This window comes from Neopelma chrysocephalum, unplaced genomic scaffold (assembly GCF_003984885.1).
Source record: "Neopelma chrysocephalum unplaced genomic scaffold, ASM398488v2 Primary Assembly neopelma1_81, whole genome shotgun sequence".
Classification (NCBI taxonomy): Eukaryota; Metazoa; Chordata; class Aves; order Passeriformes; family Pipridae; genus Neopelma; species Neopelma chrysocephalum.
In genome coordinates, this window is record NW_020897743.1 from 1,856,411 (window position 1) to 1,876,638 (window position 20,228).

General features: G+C 55.0%; 2 protein-coding genes across 5 annotated transcripts in view; one reads left to right on the plus strand and one right to left on the minus strand.

Annotated features, from left to right (window-relative positions):
* Positions 1–16,766, minus strand: part of OPHN1 (oligophrenin 1) — a 51,569-nt gene extending 34,803 nt beyond the window's left edge. For all 3 annotated transcript variants that reach the window (XM_027690698.1, XM_027690697.1, XM_027690696.1), the window contains exon 1: positions 16,542–16,766. In XM_027690698.1, the coding sequence (XP_027546499.1) occupies positions 16,542–16,695 (154 nt within the window). In that variant the 5' untranslated portion in view covers positions 16,696–16,766. The remainder of the gene's footprint in view (positions 1–16,541) is intronic.
* Positions 16,246–20,228, plus strand: part of YIPF6 (Yip1 domain family member 6) — an 8,593-nt gene continuing 4,610 nt past the window's right edge. Inside the window, exons 1-4 of one of the 2 annotated variants that reach the window (XM_027690702.1) lie at positions 16,246–16,268; positions 18,133–18,261; positions 18,807–18,885; positions 19,176–19,218. In XM_027690702.1, the coding sequence (XP_027546503.1) occupies positions 16,266–16,268; positions 18,133–18,261; positions 18,807–18,885; positions 19,176–19,218 (254 nt within the window). In that variant the 5' untranslated portion in view covers positions 16,246–16,265. Of the gene's footprint in view, positions 16,269–17,267; positions 17,380–18,132; positions 18,262–18,806; positions 18,886–19,175; positions 19,219–20,228 lie in introns of those variants that run through there. The other variant, XM_027690701.1, reaches the window with a different exon arrangement.

Sequence of the window (20,228 nt, forward strand, 5' to 3'; positions counted from 1 at the left end):
TTGGTGTTTTTTTCTCTTTGAAAAAGCTTCTGCAGCATTAATGGATGCACTGCACAGTACAACTACTGTCCTGCCATGTACAGGAAGGGACACTGACACACTTCCCTGCAGGAAAACATACAGGAGATACCCCAGGGCTCTGCGTGCATCAGCACAGCTCCCTGGAGCACAGGGGCTGTCAGACAGCCTGGCCAGTGTTCACAGGAATTGTTTCATTATAAGTGAGAAAAATCTGTAGAGTCAGAAAATAAACATGAGAAAAAAGGCAGAACTCAAAATAACTGTCCCTCCTGGAGGTCACGGACACAGACAGGCCCTGAGGGAAGAGGGACAGTGCCACAGGGAGCTGGGCTTGGCTGGGCTCACCGGGCACCTGCTGCTCCTGCTGCTGAGGAACCGTCTGGGCTGGAAGCAAAGACACTGTGGCCTGGTGGTGGCTGTGGCTCAGTCCAAATTATTTTTGGACCTTCCAGAGAAGTTTCTGGCCAAAAGAAAGATCCTTTGTGCCTTTGCATCCTGCACAGCTGGCTCAGAGCCCCGGGGATGGAGGAGCCCTGGGATAGGGCAGCAACACTGCAGCAGAGCCCAACCCAGTTACCCACCCAGGGCCAGCACTGGTGACACTTCATCCGAGCAACCACATCTTCCTGCACAAAGCTACGTGCTCTCTGGGGGATAAGTCCTTCTCCAACAGCAAATTCCCGAGATACAAACAGAAGGAGGCTGCACTTGCCTGACCTCAGAAAATAGCATGTAGGCAACAGAACAAAAGCAAAGGAATAATTTTATATTCTTATTTACATTGCTATTTTCCCTAATTTGGGACTCCAGCCACAGGCACGGCCCCAGGCTGGACTCCTTTGTGAGGGTGCACTGGAGATGGCACTTTTTGAAGTTCAGGAAGCTGCAAGTGGTAAAGTTGTGGCAGCACAGACATTAGTGTGCAACCAGCTCCCACCCGTGCTTTCCTGAACCAGGAGAGTAATTGCTGTATAAAAAACTTTGGTGTACATGGCTGGGGTTTTTTTTAATTTAAACATAGAACTTAGTACCACAGTGGCAATCATGGGGTGTTCTGAAACACTGCTGTGAAGGAGAGAGAAAAACTGGACAACACTGAAATGAACGTTGAGGAAGACAAGTCAAGTGGCCCACATGGAATCTTGGCAGGTCCCCAGACTGCTCTGTTCCCCTGCCCCTAGGTCAGGAGTGCCCTGGGCCCCCTGGCCCTCCCCAGGGTCCCCAGACAGGAGGGGCAGGGGGACAGCCAGGTACCCAGCATGGGGAGGAGCGTGGGCTCAGAGCACAGTCCTTGCTTCCCCCTCAAAAGCCTCCTTCAGCAGCTCCCTCCGATGGGTCAAACCTTTGCTCCTGAATGAGCAGATTCAGGCCTGAATGTTGCTATTTAGCCCCAGCTGCCAGGGGCTGGAGCACGTAAATGGGTGAACTCTCACACAGAACGATGTCATTGACTTGATGGAAAACCTCAGCAAATAATCTCCCTCAGTCCCCCAGCGCTCACTCAGGCTGGGCCGGAGGCTCATTCAGCCCTTGCTCAGGGGGAGCTTTGTTCCTTCCCCTGCAAGCCCTGAGCTGCTGCAGCCCCATCCAGCCCCTTCACCGCCGTTATCAGCGGGTGGCCTTCAGTCCCTCCCTCCGAATACCCCTCCCGGCCCAGGGTGGGTCCCTGAGCCCCCCCAAAAGCAGCGTCACCAGAGGCGGCTCATTGCAGCACCCCCGGCCAGCATCCGTCCATCTGTCCACCCGTCCCTCTGTCCCCTCTGTGTTTGCTGGCCAGGGGAAGGTGATGAGGCATCGGGAGGCTCTGTCTTCATGTCCCCATGAGCGGGGAGCGTGGCAGCACACGCAGGTGCCACACACGGTGCGTGGTGGGGACAGAGGGTCTCCACATGCCACATTTCCATGCCAGCCCCTGCAGCAGGGAATGGCCTGGCAAGCTCCTGCCTTCTGGGTTTTACAGAAACAGGGGGAAGGGCCATGGCAGAGAAAGGTTTGAAAAGACAAACACAGCATATTTTAACCAGAAAAGAAGAAATAGTATAGCCAATTAAAGTTACATTTTCCTTTCAAAATATGTCTAGCCTGAAAGTTTATTTGCCAAATGTCCAGCTGAAGGAAACCCAGGTGCACATACTCACATCAGCTTAATAGTGAAAAACACAATGGATGCCCCACAGTTAGCCCAGTGCTATTTGGCTGCACTTGGAACAAGGAATCTTTTTCATTTTGGGGAGCCATCCTTATCCTTACCCTCAGCAGCGAGGTGTAGGAAGCCCTGGCTGCGAGTGGTGACTGTGGCACCCCAGAGCTAATGACAGCTGAAGGCAGGGGGCTGCCAAGGACATCCCTGGGGTGGCACAGGTCTTCCCTTAGGGAAACAACTGTGGAAGATGAGAGAGGGAGAGGGAGAAGGAGAGAGAGAGAAGAGCCAGCACTGCACACACCTGAGGAGCTCTTAACGAAACCAGGCTCCTCCAGACCAAGGAGACGGCTCCTACACATAGGGAGCCTCTGCTGAACCCCAGCTCCTGACAGAGCCCCTGTGTGCTGCCATGGTGCCAACACAGCTTTGGGGTGTTCCCTGGGACAGGAATGGGGCTGGTTGACTGGGGTGTTCCCTGGGACAGGAACGGGGCTGGCTGACAGCTGGTTCTGCCCCAGCACTGCCTGCTGGCACCAGCCACCACAGGAACAGAGGATGCTCCTGCCTGGGCCCAGCACAGGGACAGTACCAGGGCCCGAGGCAGGGCACCGGGGGGCAAATCAGCCCTTCCCTCAGTGGCACCTGAACAGTGGCGTGGTGACACCAGGGATGGGGCAGGGCAGGGGGGCCATGCAGAAAGGGATGAGCCATGGCCACAGGAAAGAGGCTTGACCACAGGAAGGGGCCAGCAGGAAGAGACTTGCTGTGTGGAAAACTGGGGCTCCATCCCATGCTGGGAGAGATAAGTCCGTATTCTGCCTCGTTTTAACAGACACTGGGAAATGTTTTCCCTCCCGATACAAGCACTCAGCTGCCAAATGCCCTCGCTCTGCACCCCCAAAGCCTGGCAGGAGGGAGGGGTGGCTGGAGGGCCTGTCCTGCTCCCCCAGCGCCAGGACCCGAGGCTGAAGGAATAATGCCATGCTCCAATCTGGAATGCCCCTGAGAGCAGCGTGCCAAGGCTCAGCACTGCCAACAGCGCCAAGGACCCTTCCTGCTCGTGGTGCAGCTCAGTGTGTTTCCATGGAAACACACCAAGATGGATTCAAACAGGAGTCCTCAAGGACTCCTCCTTCCAGCCTAAGAATGCCATGCCAACTCTTACCATTTGTGGTCACAATACTTTACTCTTCTGGTAAAAATGAAGTTCCATCCCTGCACAGAGTCCCTCAGCAGGGCTGTGGGGCAGGAGGGGGGAGCACCAGCACCGGTGCCAGCCTCAGAAGCCACACGGAGAACTTGGGGCTGTATTTATGTGTAAACACACCTCCAGAGCCAACAGCTCAGGAAGCATGTGCCCCACACACAGCCTGCTCAGCAAGGACCTAGCAGGATCCTCACTTCAACCTTTCACAGCAACCACAGGTAACCAAAAACCACAAACAAAAAAGTGCTGCTACCTCTGCAAAAGCCACAGGCCTCTGACAAAGCAGAAACACAAACGGAGCCCCAAACCAGGCTGTGCTGCTGCTTTTTACCTCAGTGCTTAGAATTGAAACCAGAAGGAAACCACCACCACAGGACAGAGCTGTGGGGGACACAGCCCTGCACTCCCCCTCACACTCCCAGGGCGAGCAGCCTTGGCTGGAGAATGAGGCAGGAGGTGCCACGCCAGGGTCTGTGATGCTCGAGGTGTCACAGGTGCACATCCTTAATTAGCTTTTGCTAATTGCAACCCAGAGGTCACAATCTCTGTGACTGCAATGGTCCTCTGTTCCCAAGAGAGGAAACCATGTCCCTGAGCACACAGAAATAGAAGTGGCAGTGACAATCCAGTGGTGACAGCTACAGGGACCAGCAGAACCCATGCACCACAGGAGGAATGTGCTTGGGCTGCCTCACTTAACACCAGAGGCCAGGCTGCCAGCACCCTCACCCCCCTTATCCACACCCAAATAGTCCCTGCTTATATGACATTGGTTGGCTGTGCAGCAGCTGGTACAGCCAGCACTGCCTCTGCTTCTTCCTAGGACACAGCCAGGTGGGAATTGCTGCTCCTCCAGAAGGTCAGGGCCTGAGCAGACAGTGGGTTCAGCAGCCCTTTGGCTATTCTTCATCACATACTACTCCCTGGGCATCACATTGCAAATTAAGGAGGAAAAACTAAAATGAAAGGAACCCCCCCACACCTCAACACCATGGCAATCATTGGCCAGCAACAGTCCCAGAGCAAAGGCATTCCGGAACTTCACCTGATCCCACCGAGGGTGTGAACAGCTGAACAGCGATGGGGCTGCACCATCCCCTGCTCCCGGGAAGGGATGGGATGTCCCAGTCCACATCAGAAGGTGGGAAGTGACTTCAACTGGTATCCCAGCTTGGGGAAGAGCAGGCAGCAGAGACTTCCATGGGGGAACAAGCCATTCCCAAGCTTCTGCATCCATCTGACCCACAGACAGCAGTGCCAGGTGCCCTTCATGCAGCAACTCAGCCACAACTTCAGCAACGCATGAGGAGTCCCACAAGGAATCAAAAAGGAAAATCCAAACCAGGTTTGAGCCGTGCCAGTGCAAATAACCAGAGCAAATGTAAGCAGGAGCTCCACCTTTGCATTTTGCTTTCTTCTTCTCCAGCTTGAAAACAGAACTGTTTAACTCAGCCACACACTTACAAATAAGCAAACAAAAGACAATAAAAGTTCATTCTGCCCTTAAACAAGAGCATTTTAAGACAAGGACAAATTTTCAGGTTAGATCTGAACTCTGAAAATCCATGTTTGTCAGGGAAATGTTGCAAGACCCTGACACACAGCAGCTGAGGACACACCTACGTTTCCTTCCAGTGGTCCCTACGGACCATTTCCTCCTCCCCCATGGAGTGCATGCACAGCACATGCACAACATGAGAAATGCCAGTTTTCCCCAGTATGCAGAGAGAGGGCTGTGATCCCTGAGGGGAAAACAATGTGTTCATTGTTACCAACTCCCACCAAAGAATTCCCCAGGGAACTGCATCATGGAGATGGAGCTGATCCCCGCTGCCGCCTCACAGATGATGTTCTGGACCCGGTACCTGGGCCACTGCTTCCCAGGGATTCTCTGTCCTCTCAGCAGAGCTTTAGGAGCCGACACACAAAGTGCTTGGTCAAGGGGCTGGATTTGCACTATGTGTACTAACTGCATGAAAACCCCAACCTGTGTCCCACCAAAATAGCTCAGCTCCGACAGCCATGAGCTCCCCTGGCTGAGCCGGATGTACCATCAGGATCAGCAGAAACGAGCCCTGACTCACAAAACACTCCCAAATACTCCACAGCTGCTCAAACACAAAAACATGTTGATTTTCTCAGATGAGGAAAAAATAACTTCCCGGTTGGCCTTCTAGGTAGTCCCAAATCCACACCAGCATCCTAGGAGGAATCCAGCCCTCCTGTTGCTGCACAGAGGAGAGATGCTCACCCCATCAGGGAGTTACAGAGTGGCCCAGGACAGGCAGTGCCTGGCAGTGACCCAGGGCAAGTTGTCCGCAAGTGCCCCCGAAGGCTCTGTGGGGACTCAGAAATCCTGACACATTGGACAAAGGCCATTTTTCCCACACTGACACGGGTTTTCCACTTGCCAGGAGTAAGTGGCTAGCATGAACTGCTAAAAATAGCTTGCTATATTTAGCCGTGCTTTACAAATCTCTCGCAAAGGAATTTACTGAATGTCTCACACTGTCACACATTTACCTCTCCTAATCAGGGCTTCATTGACCAAGTCATTCATAAGCTGCTGCTTCCCCGTCTTCTCCAGGGAGAAGAGCAAGGCTGTACTCCCAGTACAAAGACAATTTTCAGTACCTCTCCCTGCACAGTGACCTTTTGCTTTGCAAGCTGGTTATCTGCTCTCTGGACCACCACCTCCATTCACATATCCTCTCCCACTCTCCCTCCACCCAGTTTCTGTTTCCTGTCCTAAACTTCATCTTGTATTCTCATAAATTCTCCTCCTTGCCCAGGCAGCCTTGGGGGAAATTCCCGAACTTGCTCGACAGGCTTATTTTCTTATTTACACTTTAATTAAAAACCCAAGGACCAGCACAGCAATGGTTCACACTTATCATATACTTCACATGCCTGTCTTATCTCTCTCCCTGCCTGTGGAAACCGGCTGTGCTGAACCTGCCACGCTCCAGAAGAGCTGGCAAGGGTTACGAGGCTGCACTGAAGCCCAAGGCAGTTAAACACACAGAGGGGCTTTCCTGGCTGCCTGGAACAGAAGGAGACCACGGGTCTCCTCACCAACAACTTGGAAGTTTGGCAACGTATCAGCCCAAAAACCCAAGCAAAACACAAAGCAACCAAGCAAGGCTGGAAGGACAACAAAGTTTTGGGGTATATTGGTGTGTTTTGGAGAAAACTGGGAGTGAGGGATCTGGGATACAGGTTCTGGGGACAAGGGTGCACTCTTCCCCTCCACTGGATTAAGTGATCACTAATTATCCAGTGTCTTTTTCCTGAGACCTCCACAGTGACAGATCCATTGATCAGGAAGAGACTCATGTGGCAGAACCAAATTTTAAAGCAAAGACATGGAACACACCATTCTAGCAGTGACACTCACTGGATTGTACCAGTTTCCTGGAGAGTGGCACTTGGGGCCCTATTTTTAATGTTTTTATAAAGGACCATGTGTCAGACTCATTTTTCTTTTATGATTTTTGCTTCTGAAACCTGAGGGCAGCACAGGGCCCTGCCTGGCCCAGCACAGCCACGACATCCACTCTCCCCACAGCAAAATTCCCGTGGGCACCAGTGCTTCCCTTAGTGCTTCTTGGGATGAGCCAGGGGTTAAACTGCACTTTGGAAGCCCGAGCTCCTCAAAGGACAAAAAACCTTTGGCGTTTTTCTGGCCTTTTAAACTGACCTTGCAGCTCTGCAAAGCTGGAGCAGTTGCTTCAGCAAAACTGGAAAGAGACACAGGGCAGCCAGCCCAGAACACGTGGGCAACTGAAATGGAGGTTAAGAAAAGATGACGGCCTTAGAAATCGGCAAAAGCGGTGAAATGTGCATTAAGAAATAATGCAACTACTTTTTGAGCAAATGCTCCCAGAGTCGCAGAGGCAGAGAAGAGTCACCAAGGAGGAAACACCATTGCAGCCCTTTGGTCCACCATGGACTGAAGTCCAACTGCAGGGCTGGTGCTGCTACACCTGCAAGAATTTCAGACCACCTGGTGTCCAAATCCAACTGTCACTACAGTAAGGAATTGCTTAGCACTGCCCTGTAGTGTGCTGAACCTGGGCAAAGGAGGGAGAGCCACGGCATGGGGACACTGCCCAGCTCCAGGGGCACTGGTCCTGCTGACAGAGGTGGTACTGGTGTTCCTGTGCTGGGCAGTCAGCAGCTCCCAAACCCCTCAAGGGAGGCTCCAAGGGCAGCAGCACATGGCTGCTTTCCTGCCAATTCCCAAGGCAGAGGCTGCTGGACACCTGCCCCTGCAGCAGGGACAGGGATGGCAGTGTCAGGTGAGCCGAGACTGTGGCAGCCGGGTGTCACTGCAGGGCTGGGGCAGGAAGCCAAGGTGGCCAGCTGGAATCAGGGTGAGGCTGGCAGGTGGCACTGGCTGTTGCACCTATTTATATACCTGATTACATCACAGTCCCACAGAGCCCAGTCACTGCCTTCCCCAGACTGGGGGCAGGGCCTAGAGCTGGGGAATAATGGACAGACTCTTCAAAAACTAAAAATACACAAAGCTGAGCCATGGAAAGCAAACGGACTTTTCCCTCCCTCGGCTGGAGCGAGCTGTCAGGGAGGAGCACAGCCCCCCTCCCGGGAGCATCGGGAGACCTCGTGCCAAGCGCTGGTCAGGAAGGCCAGGGCAGAGCTGCACAGATCCCTGCGGTCCTCCAGGCCACCCGGAGCTGGGAGAGCAGCCGAGCGGGCCCTTGGCACAGTGCTCTGGCGTGAGCAGCAGGAGAGGGTGTGCTCCAAGAGCTGCGGCTCCCCGCTGCACAGGCAGGACGGACACGGGGAAAACAAACACGAAAACAACAGGCTCTTATCTGGGGCAGAGCACGAGCAGCCCCCACAGAGACATCTCATAATGTGCAGAGCGCTCACATGTGTCTCCCTGCAGCCCCCCTTCCCAGGCAGGGGCCCGCTCCGGCAGGCCAGGGCGCCGGGCTTGCTCGGAGCACGGATGATTTCAGAGTTTCCCTCGATAAGGGCGCAGCAGGGCCGGGCAGGGGCCCAGCTGAGTCACACTCTGAGCCAGGGAGGGATTGCCAGCGGCTTGCGAGCGATCCGGAGCCGTTCAGCACGAGGAGGGATGCGCATCCCTCCTGTCCCAGGTTGGGAGACAGCTGGCATCTCCCAGGAGAACCCTGGGCACCGTCAACCTGACCGGCAATGGGATACCCACCTACCCACCCTGCAGAGCACCCTTGGGGGGCTCTGCCAAGAGCTACCCCACCTCTGGGCACCTCTGTGTCCCACGAGGACTTGGAGGTCCAGCTCTGTGCCTCCAACACAGAGGGTCTCCCGATGCCCTGCAAGTCCCCAGTTCATCCTGTGATGGCACAGGAACAGGTCATGTTCCTTGCTCTCCATTTTCACAGCTACAAGGTTTAGTAAGATTCACAAATTTACTCTTGTTTTAAAAATCTCCAGGCTCAGCTCTTCAGAATGAAGCTTGGCTGGGGGAACAGGATAAAAAGGAGAGAGATTAGACTAAGAGAGCAACTGAATTCCGGGCTGTACTTATATTTATAAACTTTATCTCAGGCTATTCCTCTGCTCTTATCATCACTTGAACGACTCATGACCGCATGTTCACCTGTGCAGAAAATTCGGTGCCAAGAAAGGACACTGGGCACAGAGGTTGTGTTCAAACGTGGCACAGAGGCTGTGTTCAAAGGTGCCCCAGAGGGAACAGCCAGCATGGTTGGAATCGCCGCTCCCGACGGAGCAGCTCAGCTGGCGGCCGTGAGGAGGCTGCGAGGCAGAACACAGGCCAGTGTGGAAACTCCACTGTCACCAGAACAAACCCGACAAGTTTCCAAAAGCTTTTACATTCACACATATCAGAACAGAAGGTCTGTTTGTTTGAAAGATTCATTTAATGCTGATTAAGAAAACGTAACTGCTGCCTGCTGAACTCCTCCAGCAGTTCCAAAGCAGCTGCATTTTGGTGTTCAGCACCTGTAAATGGCACTGGCTGTTTGCCAGAGTTTGGCCTTTTGTTCTGTGAACCCACAATTCTCCAAACCTTTGCGCTCCTGCCAGGACTGTGCCTCAGGAGGTGTCCAGCCACACGCCCAGCACAACGGAGCAGGGCCACTGCTGCCGCTCCACGGAGCCGGGCTGGCTCCCAGCAGGACAGAAGCCACCCGTGAAAAGCCTGAGGCCAGTGAAGGACACCACATCTGTAGTTACCAGTGTGCTACCAACAGCATTAGGAAATAAAATATTCCAACAATTTCTCAAGGAAAAAGCCAGAAAAGCTGAGTCTTCACACGGTGACTCAAGAGGAAACTCTTAGGTCAGCAGCAGCGTTGCTGCGAGCCGTGGGCTGTCAGACACACACAGAACATGGATAACACCCACATCCTCCCAGGGAACGAGCCAGGAAAGGCAGCAGAAGATGGATGAAAAGCTCCCTGCATGCCTCATATGCAGCACAAGAAAAAATATCCCTAAACACATAAAAATGACTTCACCTCTTGCCCTGGCCGTACGCAGGTGAGTTCTTGGGAAGCGTATAAGGGCTGGAAAAAGCCATCACAAAATACTGCACTTTAGCTTGTTTTGACCTGGACCAGGGCTGGTCCTGAGCCCGCTCACCAGCCCCCAAGCTGGCAAGGACAGGGCTGGTGTGGTGCTGCCACAGCCACGGCTGGCGAGGGGCCACTTCAGCCCATAATCCTGCCCTGGGCTTCCTACAGCAAATCAAGCCCTGGGCACCCCTGGACACGGGCAGAGCAGCTGTAACCAGCAGAAGCCAGTGGTTCCCGGGGAGGAGGCTGGGGACCCCATGACCGGAGCAGGGAGGGGACACGGAGCCCAGCCCAGCCCAGCTCACACGGGGCCATCACCGCACAGCCCGGCTGCCCTGCACCATCAGCCACCGGCAACCAAACGCCACAGCGACAACGTGCAGGGCAAGAGAGCTGCTCCAGTGGGAGCAAAACCCAACAAACACATCCCCGAGCCCCCAGACAAGGAGTGGGATCTGCCTCGCAGCTGGGTCCGGCAGGTCCTGTGCCTGCGCCTCATCTCTCTTGCCTGCACTGAAGATCTGGCTCTGACGGCTGGGGGAGGGTTGGCTTTTGGGAGGGTTTTTGTTCTTTTTTCTGCTATTGTGTTTTAGTCTATGATTAAAGCATGTCTGGTTTAGATTTGCACTAACTGGGGCCCCAGATCCTGCACTCAGAGCCTGCAGCCCAGGAGCGTGAGCGGCTTCATTGGCTGCAGAGGCTGCCCTGTGCCGAGGACACCCGCACGGTGCCTCTCTGGGAGAGCTGAAGCCCCACTGGGATGATGTACAAACACAGAGACCTTTCTTTACAAGATGAGCATCGCTTAGGAGCTGCTGCAGGAGGCTGGGATTTGAACTCCCACTCCCCTCAAAGGACACCAGCCCACTGAGGGATAAAGGTGATGTAGTTCTTCCCAGTGGAAGGAATCACACAGTTGATTCACTCAAGGCCTCCCAGGGGCTCTGTGTGAGCAGCTCCCAGGTGCTCCAGCTATCTCCTGTGCCACAGGATGGTGCAACCCACAACCTGAGTGCTGCAGCACAGAGACACTCAGAGCACACAGGTCCCCAAACCCTCATGAAGACGTTTCACTGTTACTGCATCTTCCCTTTTGCAGAGTATCCTGCTAAACTGGCACATCCTCTATGTCCTTTACTTACACAGTGCAATTGGTTTGGGTCTAGGAGGTGTCTAAGTGCCCACAAAACCACCCTAGAGCCATGGATTGTTTTTAGGCAGGATATGGGTCTGATGTCTCTTCAGGCAACTAGACCAGAGAAGTCAGGAGACACTTTACAAGGAGAACACATTATTGCTGGAGGAGAGTGATGTATTTTCCAGTAAGTCATTTTCCCCCCGCTCAGGTCCAGACACAGCTGCTCCAGTGGGATGTGCTCCGGGAGGAAATAGGGAAGGTGTCCCTGCAGCAGCAGCTGCTGGGGTCAGCCCAAGGCAGGACCTCCCAGTGCAACCAACATGGGTGGAAAAATGGGTCCACAGCGGAACAAGGTCAGTGGGAAAGCACCTGGGAACAGCCCACAGATCCCTGTCTGTGCCTCTTCTCTGCAGTGCTGCCCCAGTGCCCTTCCCTGGCAGGGGACTGAGACCCTGCTGGACTCAGCCCCACCCCAGGCAGCGCCAGGCCCTGGCCCCGCCTGCAGCTCCGGGCTGAGGCTCCTGCTGAGCCGGTGGAACCACCCATGCCACCTCCAAACGCAGGGGCGGCAGGGTGGCCAAGCTAAGGAGATCTCTGAAACCTTGTTCAGTCGATTGTACCCAGCCAGGGACAGTTTTTGTTCCTAAAGCCCTGGCTGCCAGAACAGGGTCTGATCCTGCATCCATTCTGTCATGGCTCAGGCACTGATTTCCTGGGGCATGGCATCAGGAGAACACGGATACAGCCGGAGGAGAGCCAAGAGGACAGACCAGATTTTGAAAGGCCAGGTCTGTCCAGCAGCAGCTGCATTCCTTGGGCACACAAGCAACCTCTACACACCCGCCTGGGCAGTGGCATCAGAGACACTGCTCACACCAGCCTTGCTGGGGCTCAGACTGCCCTGGTCAGACTGGGAGTGTAGCGGTGGCTTCCATGAGGCAGAGGGCCCTGGGCATCCCCACGTGAGGTAGAGGGCTCTGGACACCCCCACACGAAACAGAGGCCCCTGTGCATCACCATGGCCCAGCTCTGTGCACATCCTCACCCATGTGCCAGATGCTGCCTCAGGGCTAAGCTGTCTTCATGGGTCAGGATACTGTTACCGTGGTACCTCCATGCCAAGCTGTGCCCTCCCAGCAGAGCTAATGTTTGCCTGGAGAGCTGCAGCCTCTCCTGGGTGGGACAGACTCCTTCCTCTTCCCCCTTTTCCAGAGGAACTTTAGGGTTGTTCAGACACAGAACCCAGGATCTGGCTGTATTGTACCACAAGAACAGATTCCAGATGTTGTCCCTACAGCCTTCCCATGAACCAGGACATGGGTTTCTGGAGAACCAGGCAGACAGGCTTCTCTGAGCAGCTTCAATCCCATTAAAATAACCTGTTCCAATGCCATGCTGCTTCCCACGCTCCACAGCATTAAACCCTCAGGCACCACATCCAACAACAGCACAGAAACCTGTCCAGAACGGGTCTGCCACGCTGGGGGACAGGGAGTTCCCTAAGGGACAAGCCAGTTCCCACACACTGCGGGGACCTGCAGGGATGATGATGGTGGTGGGACCTTCCCTGGGCCCCCCATACAATTCCATTCTTGGGGAACAGCCCACTCAGTCCCTACAAATACCTTTATCATGTTATCCTTCAGGATAAAGTGCTTGCACTGCCTGGGGAGACTGAGTACTGACAGGCACATCCCAGGCACACTGCAGAGCTTCACACAGGATAGAAATCAAGTGCAGAACCACATAGACAACATTTGCATGAGAACTCAGAGCTCCTCCAGCTTCAAAGGACAATTTTCACCATGACAGTACTCAGATATTAATAAGAAAAGCCTCAACCTGACATTTCTGCAATTCCGTTTGATATTTAATTGGGAGAGCAGATCAAAGAACAGGGGAAATAAATGGGTTTGCATTACCACACACACGACAGAGTTCAGTGAGCAGGAGAGATTAAAAAAACCACAGAAAGAAACTGCTGTAAAGCAGCTGTTCTTACAGTCACAACTTCTGGCATCCCTTGTGGCCTCGAGCGTGTGGCCTGAGCGAGGCTTCTCTGTCACACCAGTGCTGGCCACGGTGGCCCAGGGCTGCTGCTGGGGCTGAATCTCCAGTGCCCACATCAGGCCCTGGCCCTGGCCAGCCTGAGGGGACAGGTACCAGCCCGAGGAGATGGACACCTCCCAGTCCTTCTCCCTCCCTGACCAGGGCCAGGCCACGGTGGCCTCAGTACTGCCAGTGCAACATATAGGACTGCCAGCAACTCTCTGTACTCCTGGCATGAAAAAGAAGGGATGCAGCCAACTTTACAACAAAAATAACTCACATTTCTAGCTCAAAGTAACTTAGTTTCTATCACTGGCTTTCACGCCCAAGATTGTTACAAAGGAACAATATTATTCTCCGCTTTAGTGAGTTTAATTTCTCACTTGGTACAACCTTATACTTTGTCCCTTATGGTGTCCCACATATAGTTGAGACTGTATTCAACTGTTTGGGGGTGTCAGTCAGCGAGAGAAAATACCCCACTCAAAGGCAGCACTGGTGGGGCTGTAACTGCAGAAGGACCCCCACCAGGATGTGGGGGATGCAGATCCCTGGGAGGGCTTCACCCCTGGATTTTATTTGTTCCACCCATCAGTCGGGTGGGGCGGTGGAACCAATTTCGGTAACTCCAGCACCACCTGCCCTGCACAGGGAATGGAGGCACATGGAGCCTCTGCCCCACACGGACACAACAGGCAGAGCTTCCCAGGGAGGGATCCCAGTGCTGGCCCCTGGACAACTGCGCCAGGCACAGCAGGAGTAAGAGGCAGGGAAGCCCTGCTGCCTGGGAAAGCACTTACCCATGGCCCAGCCATGGGGCAGCCTGAGATGGGGACAGGAAGGGAAGTGCAGCTTTTCATCAGAACTGTTCAGGAAGCCGAAGTCAGCAGACTCCTGCAGAGCAGCGGGCTCTAAAGCTGATGAATTTCTGCACCAGGTCCAGGTGCCACCACCGAGGGTCCTGCTGCTCTCGTTTCCCCACCTGGGAGCTCAGAGGAAGCAGTTTCAGCTCGACGCTGGCAGGAGAAATGCTCTGGAGCTGTGCCAATGGATGGGACTCATTGGCAGGGACAATCCCTGGAGATCTTCATGCCATGGCACATCCCACGTAAGGGGTAAGGGGGACTCACCTCTCCTGTCCCAGATAGCGGGTGGGCACCCACAAGCAGGGTCCCCCTACCTTTATTAAGGTCCCCTGAGCCTTTATTTGTCTCCTGGAGAAAGCACCGGGTGCCGGCACCACATGTATGGGAATCACTTGGGGAAGGGGATTAAACCACACTTCATCCAGGTCAACAGGAATTCTGCTTGAGGAAGGGCCTGGGTCACTGCAAGCCTCGAGACAGCTGGGCATAAACCCCAGGAGACAGGTCTGGAGCACAGACTGTCCCAAGCTGCAGCCCCAGCATATCCCAGCTGGGTCCCGCTGGCAGTGACTCCCTGCCCAGCACTGCAGCCAGGCAAACTGGGAAATGGGAGCACGTGCATTTGGGAAACAACCAATCCATTAAACACCACAGCACCCACCAGCCACACATGCACCCTGGATGCTTTTAATACTCCGTGTTTATAATTCCATGCTACTTGAATGACTTGTTTAAAACATTTCCATTTGAGTTCACATATTAATTAGCTACAAATGGTATTATGGCAAATTAATCTACCAGTAAAAGGGCTAAACAAAAGTCAAAACACACATCTCAAACAGAAGTCACCGAAATGGCCCTGACTAGATGCTGGATGCCCAGCTTGTGCTGCTGACAGTGATGCCCAGTGGGTTTGTCCTTGTCATCCTCTAGAGACCCTGCTGAACACCCCCTGTATTTTGGTACCCAGCAGGTCAGCTGAGACAGCCTGACCTGGCTGGACACTGCCAGCAAGAGCTGTGCCAGCAGTCCAGGAAGGAAGAACAAACACTGAGCTCCTCACACCATGGACAGCCCAAAACCCTCGGCTCACCCAGGGGAACCCAAGGTCCTGCCAAACTCCAAGAAGTGCCACAGTCACTTTGTCCGTATCACTTGGCAGAGGGAAAACAAAAGCCAGGTTTGAGCAGGATGGTTTGGGTGGGATCAGCTTCCTTCTACTTCTCCCCTTCCTCCTCGGCCAGTCTCCCTCAGCCGGGTCTGCTGAGCCAGCAAAACCCCTGCACTACAAAGACTAAAAAGGGAAACGGTTTTGAGCAAAGTGATGAAGGAAAAGAAAAGCATTTCCATGAACCAGCAGGTTTGTTAAAATCCCTCTCATTTCTATTTTTTGGGGTTTTTTTTGCCCTGGACTGAGCAGAGATTTGTGTTTTTGTAGCTCACATTAGGTCTCACAGCCCTGTGACGTTGGCAGTTTCAGTCACACCAGCTTTTGTCTCTGCTGCTTCCAGATGGGCAAACATGGGCTATTCCAGCCATGGCCTCGATAACAAGGAAGCTCTGAATTATTCTGAACAAAAGGGCAGCAGCTAAACCTATTAACACCAACTGAAAGCAACCAGCTGGCAGGAAAACCGTGTGTGACCAGCACGGATTGTGTCTGCCTTCACTGCCCCCTTGGCTGCTCTGCTGCCCTGGGCTGGTTCTAGTGCATTTATAACAGCAGAGAATCATGGAATCACTTGGATGGGAAAAGACCTTTAAGATCATCGAGTCCAAGGAGATGTGGGAGACGACACAGGGAAGGTGTATATGAAGGTGTATCTACAGCTCTGGAAAGGGAAAACAATTCAAAGCAGTTGGACAGGTCAGAAACGTGTCAAACACGTGGGACATGGTGGTTTCAGGTGACACAACCTGGCCGGGTGCTCTGGTGATCTGTCAGCACTTCTGAACAGGCAACTCCCTCAAAGTCAACACCGAAATCGACCTTTCATTGGGAAAAATTCTCATCGTGATATGAACAATGACAAAACACCACCAACAAAAGAAGGACTACAAGAGGGATCTGGAGGGCCCCCCTCATCCTCCCAGTGCCCCCCAGGGAAGCAGGGGGTGACGAGATGACCCACGATGGCCCACCCAGGCTCCCACCACGCTCCAACCATGCTTGGGTGATGCAAAATAACGGAGCACCTTCCGCCAGCAGGGATTGCTGTCCTTAAACGAGGAGGTGCCTGGGAGAGCTCGGCCGGTGCCGCAGCCGGTGCCAGCCCAGCGGGGATGGATGGTGGGTCCGACCTGGCCCTGCGCGGGGAGAGCGCCGGGTGGCCCCGAGGTGTCGGGGGCGGTGTGGGGGGACAGGGATAGGGATAAGGACAGGGCCAGGGCCAGCCCCGGGGTGGCGGGGGCGGTGGCTGCCGCCCGGGGGTCCCGCCGTGCCCGGGGGTCCCGCCGTGCCCGGGCGATGCCCAGCGCAGGGGCGGGGCCGAGGCGTGTCCCGGAGACGCGGCTGCCGAGGGGGAGAGGAGGGACCCCCGCCCGGCCCGCCCGGCCCGCTCACCGCGGATGGCGGCGATGAGCGCGTTGCCGTCCTTGATCACCTCCTTGATGAACTTGTTGGTCCGCTCCAGCTCCTGCTCGTAGCACTTGAGGCGCTCTCGGAAGTCGGGGCTGTCTAGGTAGCAGTCGCTGAACTCCAGCGGCGGGTGCCCCATGGCCGCGGGCCGGGGGCGGCTCCGCCGGGCTGCGGCTACCGACGGGCACGGGCACCGGGAGCGCCGCCACCAGCGCCAGCACCGCCAGCACCACCAGCCCCAGCCCCAGCCCCAGCACCGCCGCCCCGCGCCGCCGACATCCCGCGGGCCCCGCCCCGGCCCCGCCCCGCCGCTGCTGCCGCTGCTGCCGCTGCAGCGGGGCCGGACCGAGGGACCCCCGCCCGGGCCCCGCTTCCGGCCGCGCCGCCGCCGGGACGTGTAGTCCGGGATGTGCCGCCCGGGGCACCGGGGCAGGGCCGCACAATGCGGTCCGGTCACTCCGGGCAGTCCGGTCCGTACAATCCGGTCCGGTCACTCTGCTCAGTCCGGTCCAGTCACTCCGTTCAGTCCGGTCCGTAAAATCCGGTCCGGTCACTCCGCTCAGTCCGGTCCGTAAAATCCGGTCCGGTCACTCCGCTCAGTCCGGTCCGTTTAATCCGGTCCGGTCGCTCCCGCAGCCGCGCGGGCCAGTCTGAGCGCGCCCCCTGCCGGCGGGGCGGGGGCGGTGCCGCCTGCCCGCGTTGCCAGGGACACCCCGGCGGCGGCGCGTGACGCGACGGCGCGCGGTGATGACGTCGGAGCCTCCACGTCGCCGGGGCAGCCAAGATGGCGGCGGCGGAGGGGAGCGGGGCCGGGGGGACCCTGGTGAGCGGGGAACGGGGGGACACGGGGACAGGGGAGACGGATGTCAGGGGAGATGAAGGGAGTATGGGAGGGTCCGGGGGGAACAGGGAGCCCGGGGGTGTCCGCGGGCGCTCGGCCCCCCGCCCTCCCCTCTCAGGGCCCGGCTGTCGGTCAGCGGGGGCAGAGCTGAGTCTGGAGGCCTCAGCGGGCGGCGGCTCGTCCAGAGGACGAACCCGGGCACAGGGACGGGGGCAGGAGCAGGGACTGGGAGCCGCCGTCCTCCCGCCGCGCCCTCCCTGCCCTGGGGTTTTCCATAGAACCGGTCGGGCTGTGCTCTGTTTCCTCCCCCTGCGGGCACCCAGAGCTCTCCCGTCCCGCTGGGCTGCGGAGAATCAGCCCGGGGAAACCTGGTTGTGTCACAGCCTCGGTGCGTGCCCGGGCCGGAGGGTCGGTGCAGCTCCCCACGGGTTATTCTCCATGGGAGTCATTCCCCTCCAAAGGCAAGTGGTTCCCGTGGCTTCACCTCACTTAAAACACAAACTGCTCTTTCCTCCCTTCAGTTGTTGCTGCCGAAAGAGGGCAGAGAGCAGCTTATGGGAGGGACTGGAGAAATGCTCCTACACATCTATAAACATATCACAGCTCACCTGCTCAGGCCATGAGCTGTTCACATCAGGAACCTTTTGTTACCTGAGCAGCTGTGTCCATCCCCAGCCCATCGGAGGTGCACGTGAGCTGGTTTGTGTTCCCTTCTAAAGGCTGAAATCTGTTCAGTTCCCAGGTCTGGCAGATGTGTCCATATCCCAGGACATCCCAGTGGAAGGGGAGATCACTGTCCCCGTGGGATCTCACTCTCCTGATGAGGATTACTCCACGCTGGATGAGCCTGTCAGGGACACGATTGTGAGTCTGAGCCTCTGGTTGGGGTAAAACTTGGGTTTTCCAGAGTCTTTGGCAACTGTTGTGCAAAACCTGTGTTTGTGCACAGCTGTGCTTGACCTGTACTTCAGTGTAAGTCTGGGGATTGTTTTACAACTCGTCATCTAAAACAAAAAGTCAAAAGTGCCTGAATTGTGGCCCCAGAGTTTCTCTGTGATCCTGAAATCAGTGCAAGGGCAGAGGCCTCAGAGGGAGCTTGGGGAAAACTCTCCTGACTGATGGGATTCTTCATTTCTTTTCTTTTTTTAGAGGAGCAAATATTGTTGTTCTTCTTCTGGTGTTATTAAAGGATATAATATTGTGGTTGTTAAGGAAAAGGACAAGATGTTGTGGTTGTTAAGGAATGCAGGGAAAATAGGCAGTGTCTGTCACAGAGGATGCTACAGAACTGTTTGGGTTGGATCTTCTCCTGAGTTACCATCATTGCTCCTTTACTTCTGTCTGTCTGCTTTGCTAGGAACTGTAATTTCTGTGCAGGGGGAAATTGGGGTGTTTTGTGTCTGTTTCAGATGAGGGACCTGAAGGCCGTTGGGAAGAAGTTTGTCCATGTGATGTACCCCCGGAAGAGCAGCGCACTCCTCAGGGACTGTACGTGCAGGGGGACAGGGAGCAGGAGTGTGGGACAGCCCAGGCTGAGCAGCAGCTGGGACAGTCACGGTGTGACCGGGGCTCTGGGCTGGGGGTACAACTGGGAGCTTTAGCAACTTTGAATGAATTTTATTACAGAATATGGTGTAAGGTGCTGAATAAGGAAATTGTAGGGCAGTGGGTTGTGGAAAATGGCACCTTGGGAGTTGGGAAGGGGCTTTGTCACTCCCAAGAGAATGGAACTGAGATGGTTCTGTGACATTTGTGATGTGTTTTCCCTCTCCCTGCAGGGGATCTGTGGGGCCCATTGGTGCTGTGTGTCTCCCTGGCTCTGTGAGTATTGTTGGGGGATCTGGGGTTTTGTGCTCCTGTGCATTTGGGAAATGAAATGTTCAAAATGGATTAATGTCTTGAGATCAAGCTCATCTGATCCCTCTCTGCCTTGTACAAGCACTGCCTGGTTGGATTCTCCTATAAAATGTGTTTGTGACACTTCAAGCCTATTAGCACCTCTTGTCCTTAAATTTAGGATTTAAGGCTGAGCACTTCCTGGTCCCTGTCCTAGGAGTGGTTTTCCTGAAGGTGTCCCAGGCACATTTCCTCATTCAGCTGCGTTTGGTGCCTTTGCCCCCAGCTGCAGCCAGGACCTTGGTGTGGGAGCTGCAGGGCTGCATGTCTTGAGAGCAGTGGGAGAAGGGAGGCTGGTCCAGGGATCAGGGATAGGAGGAGATGGTGGCTGTCCCAGGAGTTTGGGGGGTCAGATCTGCCTGGTGGGAGGGAAATGTTGGTGAGGTCTGTAAGTAACTGAGGCACACCTGTGTACTCAGAGTACAGAAATCAGTCAGTAATGTGGTGGGAAAGCTTTAGCAGAAGGAGAGGTGTAATTTAAATATTCCAGTCCATGCCTGCTCAGTTCCCCAGGCTCTGTGGTGCCTGCATCCCATAGTTATTCCCAGCTTGCTTTAGAGTTGATGTGTTCAATCACTCACTGCTCTGCTGCTATGAGAGGTACTAAATCTTTGGTACTTTAATTTCCATCTCTTAGCCTGTTGTCTGTGGCTTTATTCTTTTCTGAATGCTTGCACAGTCCTCAAAACCGGGAAACAAATGGGCTGAAATCCCCCCTGTTGAGCCACAACCATTTTCCTTTCCTGTGCAAAACTGAGGATACTACTGAAAATAAGGAAAGAGATGAAAACTATTGATCTGCAGCATAACTGGGGATAAGTGTTTGGGGATCCTGTTCTGCCATCTTCCCCAGTTTAGGAAAACTCAGTCAGTGCCGATGGCTCTGCCTGTCTGTCCCCCACAGCAGGATTTGTCTGTCCCCCACAGCAGGATTT